Source organism: Clarias gariepinus, chromosome 24, assembly GCF_024256425.1.
Source record: "Clarias gariepinus isolate MV-2021 ecotype Netherlands chromosome 24, CGAR_prim_01v2, whole genome shotgun sequence".
NCBI lineage: Eukaryota > Metazoa > Chordata > Actinopteri > Siluriformes > Clariidae > Clarias > Clarias gariepinus.
Window position 1 is genome coordinate 1,695,183 of NC_071123.1, and position 13,023 is coordinate 1,708,205.

Below are 13,023 nucleotides of genomic sequence, written 5' to 3' on the forward strand. Positions count from 1 at the left end.
CCGGCTCGCGTGTAGCGCACGAGTTCTTTCTCAGCTCGAGAGTTCGTGACAGCTGAGAAACTCACAGCAAACTTGTCTCTCTGTAGCTTCGCCTGTAAAGGTAAGTTTATAATGATCTTAATGTTTAACGGCCATGTTGGATTTATTATTATTATTATTATTATTATTATGTGTATTTACGTATGATACAACTTTTCCCACCATTTTTTTACTAGAAAAACGTTAAACGTAAAGACGTTGGCTGCTACATACAGATTACAGGTCGCCATGGAAACCTGCGCCGCGCTTTTGCGATCATAAAAAAAAAAGTACGCGATCTGCGGTAACTATGGTAACGTTTGAAAGTAGTGCGTGCTCTGTAGATAAAAAATGATCAAACTAATTAATTAGTAATATATTTTTTAAACATAGAGAATTCATTTTAAGCTTTGTTTCTAGATTTTTCTTACAATAATTTGTTTATTTTAATTAACAAGCACATTTGTATTTAATTAAATTTGTATTGTTAATCACGTGCGTGTTTATTGACTACAATATTTAGTAAATTAATTAATTTAAACATATAACAATTTTATAAAAAGAAGAAGAAATACAAATAAGTAAAGTAGCAGTAATTTTATGCAGAATGTGTTATCAACAAAAGCAGAACACACACATTTAATCACATGTTTAAATCGCATGCTGCAAACATTTGATCAGTGTTTATGTAAGAAAAATAAAAAAAGAAATTTTAACGATTGTGTTAAAGCCCAAGTCACGCATCTGATCTTATCAGACACTTTAGCGTGCCGTGATCCAGCAGGAATTTTTTACTGAGCAATCCAAACAGTGTAAGAATTAAGAAAACAGATACATCATCTCTCTGTGGTCATTGGATAAAAATGAGTCCCAGGAGATTCCCAGCCCTCCAGCCCTCCTTAACGCCGCCTCCTTTTCTGTCCTGCCAGGAAGCGTCAAGGCCGGACGGGTGTGATTAGTGCCAGAAATACAACCAAACACACTCTGACACACACTTTTACACACGCACAGCTCTGGAACTCCGTCCTCAGGTGCCGGCTAACACAGGGATCGACTCTCCAAAACGACACCGATTCACGACATGGAGACTTTCAGCACTATTTTGGCTTTGCTGATGATCTTCAGCGCTTCCGCAGCTTCAGGTAACACCGCAGTTGCTTCTCATGCTGTTTCAGTCCAAAATTCAAGAAGGAAAAGGTTTTGTACACAAACCTATGCTTTTTTTTTCTTCTTTAAATAAAAGGAACAGGGTCCCGTAAGGGTTCCTAAGACGGTTTCCCATGCTTCCCTAAAGGATTAAACTGAACAACTGTTTAGGATGTTTACACTGAACTTCTGCAAGTTATCAGCTGTAGAAACTAGTGGTTTTGAATTGACAGCCATGTTTGTAGATCTATACTTTAGGAACATCTTTATTCACTGGAGTGTTACTGTCCGTTACCTGGAATCGTACACTCTTAGAACAAGAGAAGGTTCTTTTAAGGTTTCCTTTGATAATTAAGTGTTCTTAGCTTACTTAAAAAGTTCTGCTTGATATGGAGCTGTAGGGGTTCCTCACAGATTAAACATAAAAAAACGACACTTTTAATTGGTTTCTGAAATGACTTTAACTGATTAATATCTCTTCAGTATTTCTTAATACAATTTTATAGTAAATTAGTATGTAACTCTATAAACATTTGTGTATACAGAACATCTTAATACAATCAATCAATCGATTAAATACATTCTGAAAATAAAGAGCAAAAAACAACTCTATGATTTAATGTTTGTTAATGAAGTAATAATTAACAGGTAATATTCAGTGCATGAATTAAGAATTTAATGTTAAGTGATATTCACATTAATGTGTACTATTAAAGCAGCACAGTCTCTTGATGGCTAGCACCGTTACTTTACTCCTCTGTTCAGTTTAAGTTTCTCTTTCTGTTCAATTCATGTATTTGTTTGGGGAAAATTCAAGGCAGAAGGTAGATACAAACGTGTATTAATAATAATGAAATGGAAAGTAACAGAAAATTAAAAAAATGAAAGTAAAATAAAAGCAAAACTAAACAGATGTTTCCACAATTTGTCTACATTTATCTAAGTACGGCAACATGCAGTTTTGTTTTTTTCATGTTCCTGGCTTTTATTTTGAAAATTAAATGTTGCATTGTGGGATAAAAATAGCAACTATAAACTCATGCATACTTTAAAATTTTTGAGGTTTAGTTATTTTCATACTGTATACATATAAATGACACATGCTTAGTATTTCCTGTTAAAATAAGAAAATTGCCCCACAAGTTGTTCACTGCAAACATGCTTTTGTCGCTCTCCTGTTCTTTGAAGGTCTTTTTTTAAAAGTTAGACTGTTGAGTTTTGATTGCGAGTCTGGTTATTAGACGTAAAGTCCACGTGAGTATATCACGTGAGGAAACTTTGTTCAATATGAGGAAACCGTTGTTGTTATTAATACCTCTGGCGGCTGAAAGAACCGTCTATTCTTTCAACAGTGGGCGTGCATCACGGTATATTTACTCAGGTTCAGATTCTTGAGCACAAGCCAGATCGGGACATTGTTGCGTGCTTAAGAAAGAGCAATTTTCCCGATGTTGTTCTCATGAAACGTGAGATGTGAGCCATGTCATGAGCATTGCCTGAGAAGTCATTAACTTTAAACACAAAGTGCCGAAATAAAACATCTGCACAAGACATCTGCTACGAGGTGTTATGATAAAGCGAGGTTACAGTCTCAACCGCAAAGTTGTTTCATTTCCACTGTATTTTTTCTACAAGATGCTGTAAACAACATCTTGTTTTACCACAAAGAAGTGTAAACTGCCCTGCCCTGAGTACGTCATGAAAGTTAGACTTTTAACTCTGACACTGGAGACTCCTTCCATGAGTTTTAAATTATAAATAAATTTCTCATCTCAGGATTGATGTGGAAAAGTTCCCATGATTGAGCTATTCCTAGGGAAATGAAATTTATTTTCTATTACAACATCTGTCTTATAGAAAATAAGTCATCACCCTCTGACCAATCAGAATAGAGACTTCATGAGTGGCGTGGTATAATGTTATATGAGATTGGGTTTGCAAGAAGAAATCTGTATAAAAGTTTGGATTAAGGCAAATGCTCAAACTGGCGGGCCCGGACATTGCAGCGCTTGTGTATTCGCTGAATACACAAATATTTTTTAAGAACTTTTTTAGAAGGTGCAATCTAGTATCTGTGGTTTAATTTGGTCACTGTGGGTTATTTGGTGTGTGTTTTCTGGGCAGGAAGTGGAATGTCAAAGTACAGACTATTTAAGAAATCCGATTATAGACTTAATAACGCCTTTATGACAGAAAATTAATGTCCATGCTCATCAAAATGTATAATGTGGTTCTAAATCTTTGGTAGAAGTTACACTATATGAGAGGTAAAGTATAGATAAGTGCTTCCATTATGGCATTTGAATGGAATAAAACACCAAAATTTTGCAATTTTTCTATAAAACTAATTTGAAAATGCAAATATCAAAAACATAATGTATAAATGCTCTAAATTACACGCCTACGTTATGTTCTGAGTTTTTTCAGTTTAAATCACCTTAAATGAAAATTAAGTTTGTTTTTTGGCATTTCTACTAGATTACCAGCATCCCATGATGCACTTGTTTACCATCCAGCTGAGAAAAATGTGTATAAGATAAGAAAGAAGTGTGTGTGTGTGTGTGTGTGTGTATGCATGTGAGAAAGAGAGATATGGAGAGAAAGCGAGAAAGGTAAAGGTAAAAAGAAACATGAAGAGAGATGAAGAGAGAGACAGCATGTACTGTATGCTATGTATGAACTGAAGTCTATAGACAGAGAGAGAGAGAAGGAGAAGGAGAGCTGCAGTGGATTCACGGGGAGCGATATCCTGAGGAAGAGTGCAGCGATCAGGGCGCCATTATATAACGACTCTAACGACTAGACCCAGTGGCCCAGCGGCGTCACCGGCTCACTCCAGGCCCGCAGAGAAGGAGACGGAAAAAATAGGCCGCCAGGGAAACAGACGGAGAGAGTCAGAGAGATGACGGACGTCTCCTCTGATGTTAGACCAAAAAAAGTAAAAAAACAAAAAACAAAAAGCAAAATCAGAGAGAGACAGAAAAAAATCCCCCTCCTTTGAGCAAATAAAGGACTTCCTTTCTTTTTAAATGAGCCTGGCCAAGCTTGAGACATATGACCTCGTGCCCAATTGCACTCCATGCCCCAGACAAAGTGCCCTTGTCCTTAAATTTCAATACCAAGTTTAAAAAATGACACATGAATGCACCCAAACAAAAAAAAATGTCTAATTTAAAATCCCATTGACCCAAATGACCCAACCTAAATGCCCTGGTCTAAATATTTATCACCCCAAAGCATCAAAGCCAAAGGCCTGTCAAACACACCACAGCCCAAACTGACAACATGTTGAAATACAATGAACTCTTTCCAAATATCTTTAGCCTGAATTGCCTGTCCTGATATCTTTGATGTAAGTAACTCAGTGCCCAATTCTTTTGCGCAGATAGTCTAAAGTAAATGCCACTGGAAGCACACCCCAGCCCAAATGCTTTCATTAAATACCCCACTATATTTCCATTCAAACCAAAAGCCCCAGACAAAATACCACTTCCTCAGTTGTCTTGCCCATACATTCCTAAATTAAGTGCCTCAGTCTAAATACCCCTTTCTAGATGTTCCTGGCTCAAGTTCCCTAACATGTCCTGAAATATGCCTCTACTCCAAAATGTCCCTGACTCAAATGTTCGAACAATGCTCTGGCCTTGGCCAAAAATACCTGTATCAATTGGCCAGAAGACCTCAGCCAAACTGCTCTTGAGAAATTTGTTCCTGCCCCAAAGCGCCAATACTAAAACTCAGGAAACATACTGCAAAGCGTCTACCAAATACCCCATTTCAATACAACCAGTTGAAATGTAACTGCCCCATATGCCCTGGAGAGATTTTCCTGTCACAAATATTCCTGCCTAAATGTCTCTGGCAAACTATGCCCCACCCTCAATGAGCCAAAAGCCCTAAGCTAAATGCCTGTTTTCAAATGTTCCAGATCCGAACACACCAAGCTGAAAATTCAGGTCCAAATGTCTTCAGCCCAAATGGCACAAGCTGACTGCCTCTGTCCAACTATCACTGAACCAAATGTCCTGATGTAAATGTCCCTGTCCAAATGTCCTTGGCCCTAGTGCGCAAAATTAAATGTTTCTGGAAAGATTTTTCAGCATGAAGATCATTAGCTAAAGTGTTTTGCATCAAATGCCCCCATGACAGAATGTTAAATGCCCCTCCACCCAAATGCCTCCAATTCAGCCAAATTTCTTAACTCAAATATCTCCCAAAAGATATATTCAGTAAAACAACCCCATAAGCTAATTTTAGCACACTCACATTAGCATATAGCACCGTGCCCAACTACCCCCGCCAGACAGTGTGGCAGGGAGACCCAATGACGCGACCTCTTGTCGCTCTCGGAGTCCGATTTCTATCTCCAAATTGCAATTAACAATCGCCCTGTCTTTCCTGCCAGACTCCACTCGACTGCTAGTTCTTTATTTTTTCTCTCTCTCTCTCTCTCTCTCTCTCTCTCTCGCTCTGTCTCTCTCTCTCCCTCGCTCTCTCTTTTCACTTCAGCTGACTCTGTTTATGCTGTTTTTGCCCCTCTTCCTGCATGTGACGTGTTTTTTTTCATTCTTTTTTTTTAACCCCAGCTTTCTGTGTGGGCTGAGGAAGTATGTTCAGATGGGTACAGGGAGACAATCAGTCCGATGTTACTTTCAGAGCTCGGTGGAATTTTCCACTCCAAGCTAATTCCCATTCTAGCAACATGTAACGAGATATGAAAAGGAGAGGCAGATCAAAGCAGCGCTTATGGAGATGCACTTAATTCCCTTTGCATTTCTCACTCATAAGCACTGCCTGATTTTAATTAGGGCATTTAGTGTCGGCGTTATGAGTTAAACCGCTTCGGCTCCACCGAAAATGCATTAGCGAATGACATCAGTCTGGCCATCTTGGAAAATAAATAATTAAGCCGGTATCACGTCTTAAGATTTCTCGACACCGATTTATCACGGAACACCGTCATACCCATATATCGGCACTCTCCTACGCCAGACTTCCGAGTCCTGAATGGCTCATTAGCACCAGGCCGAGATAAATCTCAGAGCCGCTGTTAGCACCAGAGCGACGGCCGTCTGGACCGATAAGGATCGCCATTCGCTGCCTAAACTTCTGTAGTTCTCATTCACTTGTTTTTTTTTCCTAAGGAAGGCTGAAGAATGTCTCTGAGTATGCCTTTCTTGTCTCTTCTATAGCACTCAGGCACTATTCTACATCTTGGAAACACAAAGAGACACCCAGTACATGCTTTAAATCTGTAATTTATACAAGACATCTTTGTGTTATTGTACTGTAGTAGAAATCTGATCCAGGAGCTTTCGTAAGATTTAACATAACACATTTAAGTATGAGTTTTATTGCAGTATGAGCTGAGCTGAGCTGAATCATTGCATTGTTCTTCAGAGTGTGGATAAAAATAGAAAACGTCTTTTTCACTGGAGATGACTAAATGGATAGAAAATGTAAAAAAATTAAAAGGTTTATCCAAGTTTTCTACAATCATGCTCCTAAAAACTTGATATATAACTCGAATAAATTGGTTACATAGTACTGTAACACTGTTTGTTACTTTTTTCTAATTGCTCTGGAGTTACTTTAAGTGTACTTAAATTATTAGTTTGCTAAAAGATATACTCATATCTATTTAAATTTTTTTATAAAATATATATTTTTATTGTGAGAACCTAATCAAACATCACAGTCCTTATTCAATTGGTTAGACATGTAAAAGAAAACCATAAGTGTTTACCATATTTAAGTTGACATTCTTTTTTTTTCTTTTGTGGTTGTTATCAGAGGTTTATTTATTTATTTATTTTTATTATAATACTAAATCCATTCAATTTAATGCTCCAGTCACTCAACATAAAATAAATATATCTTTAATATTAATGAGTTGCATATATCTGTTACATTTTTATAAATGACTACACTAGGTATGTTTCATACTGCAGATCATACTTTGTGTACGATGCCAGAACAGGGACAATTTGTTAGAAGTACATTTAAGTAAGGAATTGTGTTTGAAGAAAACAGTTCAGAGTCACTTTATTGTTTTAATGTTAAGGACATAAATTATGGGATGCTGTGATAATTTTCACATGCAAAAAACTGTTACTGTATACTCTTTGCATGAATATAGTATATGTTTAAAGAGTACAATAAGTGCCTAAGTGGATGTAGCAGCATTCTGAATGTTATACATTGCATTCAACGTTCTTAAACTGTGTTATTAAAAAAAATAATTTTGAATATAAATACATAATAATAAACTTAATAAATATGTTTAAATCTAACAAGTTGATGCACTCTTTATATGAAATCCTGATTCATACAGACGTCACTGTTACCGTTAAAACAGGATGTTATTGTTTCTATAGTGATAGCGGATTCACAGGGACTTGTACAGCGGACATGGCACATAATCAATTTCCAAAATACACGTAGCCGTTGATAAGACAAAGTTTTTTAGTAAGGAGATGTTTATTTGGAAGGATTCTCCAAGGCTGTGAGAGTTCACTTGACGTCATGACAAGCTGGTGAGGGAACGACTGTTTATAGGTGCTGTAATGTAACTGAGGACAAGAACTAGCTTGATTGAAGTGTTAAATGTTTGAAAATCGCGAAGCGCTTTTAATTTATCAACAAACCAGTTGCGGTTCACATCGCTATATGAGTCTATACGTAAATTTACAGAAATGCTCGTAGGAAATAATGTATGAACAAACTAGTCTTGCTTTGGAATCAGACCTCCAGTGCGAAACACCAGGAACAAACTTCTAACGCTATACAGTACATGCCATTATAGATGGGCTGCATCTGGAGTTCCTGGGACATCGTGTACATTTTATGTCCTCCTTATCCAGCCAGTCTGAAACAGCTCCTCCGCATCACTCTGAGGAACAGATTTTCGATACACGACCGAGGTCAAAGCGAGCATTTTTCACCTATGCCGCGAATCATCACAGCGTTTGCTGCTTGAGTCATGCCTCACAGTCTCACACATAAATCTTCATTTGGGTCACAGTCATCAGTGGCGCCGCTGCAGCGTTTGTCGCTTCTATGCGAAACATATGTTTGTGTGCAACGACATCAGACTTGAATGATTAAGAGCACCGGCGCTTCCATCTGCTTGGCGGAACAGGCTAACAGCCTCGGCTAAACGAATCCTTCCTCCACGAGCCGTGGCGCTAATTAATGCAGCGAAGACGGATGAGCTCACTGTGCCGCGCCGCACCCCTCCACCACCGCCAGCTCATCCTCATCCCCTAATTCATTTGTAAATACTTAGCGTTCTGTTCACGCTGCTGTTCCTGACGATCTGTCATCGCTGTAAAAAGTGCGCCTTGCGTCCTGAAGATGTGCAGAAAAACGCGTGAGGGAGGAAAGTTGTCAAGAAGCGTGTATGTGTTATTGGTTAAACATAATTACTCTCACTGTCAAAATGAGATTGTTTGCCGAGAGAAACATGTTGGGTTGTGTTAAATTAGACTGTACCCCAGCGGCATTAAACCTCTGCAGACGACTGGTTCATACTGTATTAGTGCCCTTGTTTAGTCACGTTTTACAGTTTCTGTAGTAACACCTTCTTCAAAAGGGCATGTCCAATGAGCACTGAACATAAAGACTTTTTCTAAGGAAATCTTTTTTTTTTAAGGTTGATGGAAGGAGTCTCCAGTGTCAGCGCTTTGTAACAGAAGTTTTCCACCTCAGGAAAGACTTCAGGACAATTTGGCACTTTGAACTTTCTTTCTAACATGACAATGATTACGGAAGGAGTCTCCAGTGTCAGCGCTTTGTAACAGTCAGAGGTGAAGTCGCAGCTTTAAGATTTTCCCACACAACATGATGGAAGACGTTGCACTTTGTGGTTTCTTGGTCACAAAATATGAAATGTAAAGAAGTCTCAAAAGCTTCTTCAAAAGACAAAAGTTCTTCATGAACCCGGAATCAGAATGGGAACTAAAACCTTTTTTTTTTCTCAGAATTATACTTTTCATACTCAGATCTCATTTTTATTATTAGAAATATTTTTCTCTTTATATCATGTATCACTTATGAATTATCTGCAAATTAAATTAACTTCCGCTTACTCTCAGGAGGATCGATCTAGACGTATTAGAAATATGCCCAAGGCCCAGGATTTATGCATATTATTACTGTTGTTAATTTTACATACATATTTACACATCATTATGATGACTGTACTGCTGGAAAGCCTTGAATCATGAACAGTGAAGAGGAATGATTCATTCAGACTATTATATTTATATGACTCAGATAGGTTTTTTTTTTACTTTTTTTTGGAGTAGGGGTTAAAGGTCACAGGACAGCTCAGGTCTCTGCGTGACTCTGATAAGAGTTTGTTTGTCTTCCTGTGGATGGTTAGGTCGGGGTCGGCAGCCACGGAAGCCTTCCACAATAGGTGTATGGAGCAGAGGCGGGACTTTTTCGCTCGCTCCCTCATTCACTCCGACACCCTTCAATTCACCCTCACGAACACTTCAGCATCTCTTTAGGATTTTTTAAAAATCATCTTTAATCCCGGATATAGAGCAGGATCGAATCTACAAGCATTTATAGTAAGAAACATGGACATGACACGTGCAGGGTTAAAGTGGAGTAATCTTGTGACTTTTAGCTAAATCCAGGGTTATAGTTGACGTACAAGTTCACAGAGATCCCCCCCTCCCCTTTTTTTGTAACATCTGAAAAATTAAAAGTCAGACACACTAAATGTTTAAGTGACATTTATGGAAGGAGTCATCAGTGCGAGCGGTTTGTTACGTTCATTAGTAAGCTTCATACATAAACTTTCTGAAGTTTTTAGCGGCAAGCCGCGTATTAGAGTTTTGTAAACTCCAAGAGGCAACGCAAAATTTTACAAGATTTAAAACTAACAAACAAACAAAAAAATTTATAAAACTATTGTGTATTTTTTTTTTAATAAATAAGAGCTTTTAAACTTAGGGAATTACTGTGGTGTAATAGGTTTAATTTAAAAGAAATAACCACTGCAAAAAAGACAAGTAAAAGTAAAACATGCTATTTTACTATTTTTTTGCCATATGGCATAAAATATATATATATATATATATATATATATATATATATATATATATATATATAACAAATATTTGTTTATTATATTAGTGAATTATTTTGCTCTTTCTAAAATGAATGCTAGCAAATTACCTAGCAATAGGAAATAATTATCAAGAGACAGCTAACTAACAAATTACAGACAATTAGCAAGATACAATAAACCTGGAAAATGACAAATTAGATAAAGCTAACGAGCAAATGAGAAATAATTAGCAAGAGACAGCTAACTAAAACTTCGAATAGGACAACTAACTATCAAATGACAATTAGAGACAGCAAACTAACAAATAAGAAATAATTAGCAAGAGAGAGCTAACTAAGAAATTAGAGAGTAACACCTAACTAGCAAATGATAATTAGCAAGATAATGCTAACTAACAAATTAGCGAAAGACAACTAAGTAGCTAATGACAAACAGTTAGCTATAAAATAACATTTAAAGCTCAAAAAGTAGTTAATAATTATATATTTGGTTGCTTTTAATTTTAGATTTAAGAAATAGTGATGCTATTTTAGAAGGGTGTTCTTTAAGGGTTCTAGACTGTAACTTGCTAAGACTTCTGCAGTGATCCACTTAGCAGTCGGTGTTAACAGTAACTCTGTAAGACCACAGAGAAAGACCTTTTTATTCACTCTTTATTCACTTTATTATCTATAATCACCCCGTTCCAACCAAAACTCAATAAGGAAGCTAAGAAACTCTAAACTATATGAAGAACCCTTAAAGGACACCCTTCTTTGTAGCAGACACGTTCGGACTTCTGAAACTTTTTCGAAGCGGCGTGGATCATTACTCAGGGAGCAGCGCATGGATTACCTCGTGGCATGTAATGTTAGGATTTTACCCAGTATCACTGTAGCTCGGTGGTGTATAACTAATAAAGCTTCTCATCAGTAAACCCGAGCGTCATCCTGAACACTCGCGGACACGAGCTACGCCGATTGATTAATGTACTGCACGGATAATTAGGCCTGAGTGTTAGTATGCGTCCGTCGTAGCATTTTGGGAGCTCATCACAGAGAACTCATCACTGCTTTCCAAAGCCTCCTGCAGTAACACACACGCCGCCGTCATGCGATGATAAAAAAAGCTCCACACCGTAAAATCTAAATAATAGGAAACAATAGCCGTGTGAGTAGTGGCTCCGACTTTCTGACGAGACTCAATAAAGGAAGTCGCCGTTTCCAGGACGTAGACCTTCGCTGCCAGCTCAGGACGAGTTCTTTGAGGTTCAGTGTGTTTTTTTTTCTTTTTTTTTTTTTTTGATTCTTGTTTTTTGCTGACTGAAGGCCTGTTGTATCTTACAAAACAAGAAATGGTTCTGCTTTTTTAGGGTTTTTAGGTTTCATTTTTGTGGCTTTAGATTTTGAATTAGTCTTATTAGAGATTTTTACAACAAATTTTTACAACTCGTCAATGAAACATGCCATTTGGTGTCGTGTTCAAAGGGTGGATATCTAAACAATTCTAGCAGAATTATTTTATTTATTAAAAAAATATATCGTGATGAATAATATTAAAGCCTTATAAATAAGTAAGAATTAAAAAGTGTTCCTGCTTTCGACTTATTTATTAAATTAATCGATTAAATTAAATAAATAAATGTTTATTAAAGTTTTATTTAACCTGTTTATGTGGAGCGTCCACAATAATGTGTTCGTTGACGATAACATATAGGACCCAAATCCAATTAAAGAAAAGGAATCATTTGACTGAATCATTTACTAAAATCCCCGGCATGAGCCATGTACCGGTAGTTTTAGTCAAAGCACAGTGGGATGGACTGTATCACACTGTACCGCAGGGATATGTGTGCATCAATGTGTGTGTGTCTGTGTGTGTGTGTGTGTGTGTATGGGGTTCGGGGTTGTCCAGTATTTAGCAATCTTATTCATGACTCACTCCTTCTGTTCACCCCAGAGCAAACTGTGCTCCCTTTGAGCTTGTTTTGGCTCAGCGTGAGGTTTCGGGGTCAAATAGGAAATTGACACACAGTTTCTGACACATACACACACACTGACCAAGAAAAACACACACGTAAGCCAAACGAATGCCTCATAAAGCGCTCATGATGTACAACGACAGCTAGCTATCTTTTACTTTTTATCCGACAGACCTGACGATGACAAACGAGCCACTGTGGCGCAATTCCCAGCTGAAGCCTCGAGGCGCAGTTTGCATGGGAAAGAGTCGTTCGAGCTGCTGATAAAAGCAGATTCTACCTCATTTAACACAGAAACGTTTAGCAGAGGCGTTTAGTGACATCGGCATTTCCGGGGTCAGGTTCATCGGTCAGCGTGAACGCAGCGCCGCGCCTGATTTCAGTGACTGATAGATGTGACCGAGCGGCGACTCCCAGAGCGGAGGCTGAGATAAATCTCCTCACCGTCACAGGCCATTGGCTTTTACAGAGGAATGAGCCTCGTGAGCTGTGACAGCTGTAAGCTCGCTATACAACATCGGCTTCACTAGAACGTGTCAAGGTATAGGTCTGGAACGGAGGGAGGGGGGCTAACATTTATAAGCACCATGGAGATCTCGTCTCTTCTAAACAGAGTGCTTCCTGTCGTCCTCGAGAACGTCTCGGCTTCCTGTTCCTCCTCTGCTTGCCCTTGGAAACAGTGTCAGAGCAAAATAAGTGTATCAGGCCTGGTGTCTACTTCTGCTTCATGGTGCGTTAGTTCCGTAACTTTTTTGAATTAAAATCTTTCAATGATCTTAACTGTCATTCAGATGAAACTTGGCCAATTAAAAAG

General features: G+C 38.0%; 1 protein-coding gene across 3 annotated transcripts in view; it reads left to right on the forward strand.

Moving 5' to 3' along the window:
• Nucleotides 1-6: 6 nt before the first annotated feature.
• The window catches only part of eng (endoglin), a 42,569-nt gene continuing 29,552 nt past the window's right edge, over nt 7-13,023 (forward strand). For all 3 annotated transcript variants that reach the window (XR_008356222.1, XM_053484925.1, XM_053484926.1), the window contains exons 1-2: nt 7-100; nt 948-1,160. Coding sequence is in view for 2 of the 3 variants with exons in the window: in XM_053484925.1 (XP_053340900.1) it covers nt 1,100-1,160 (61 nt within the window). In the remaining variant the exon portion in view is untranslated. The remainder of the gene's footprint in view (nt 101-947; nt 1,161-13,023) is intronic.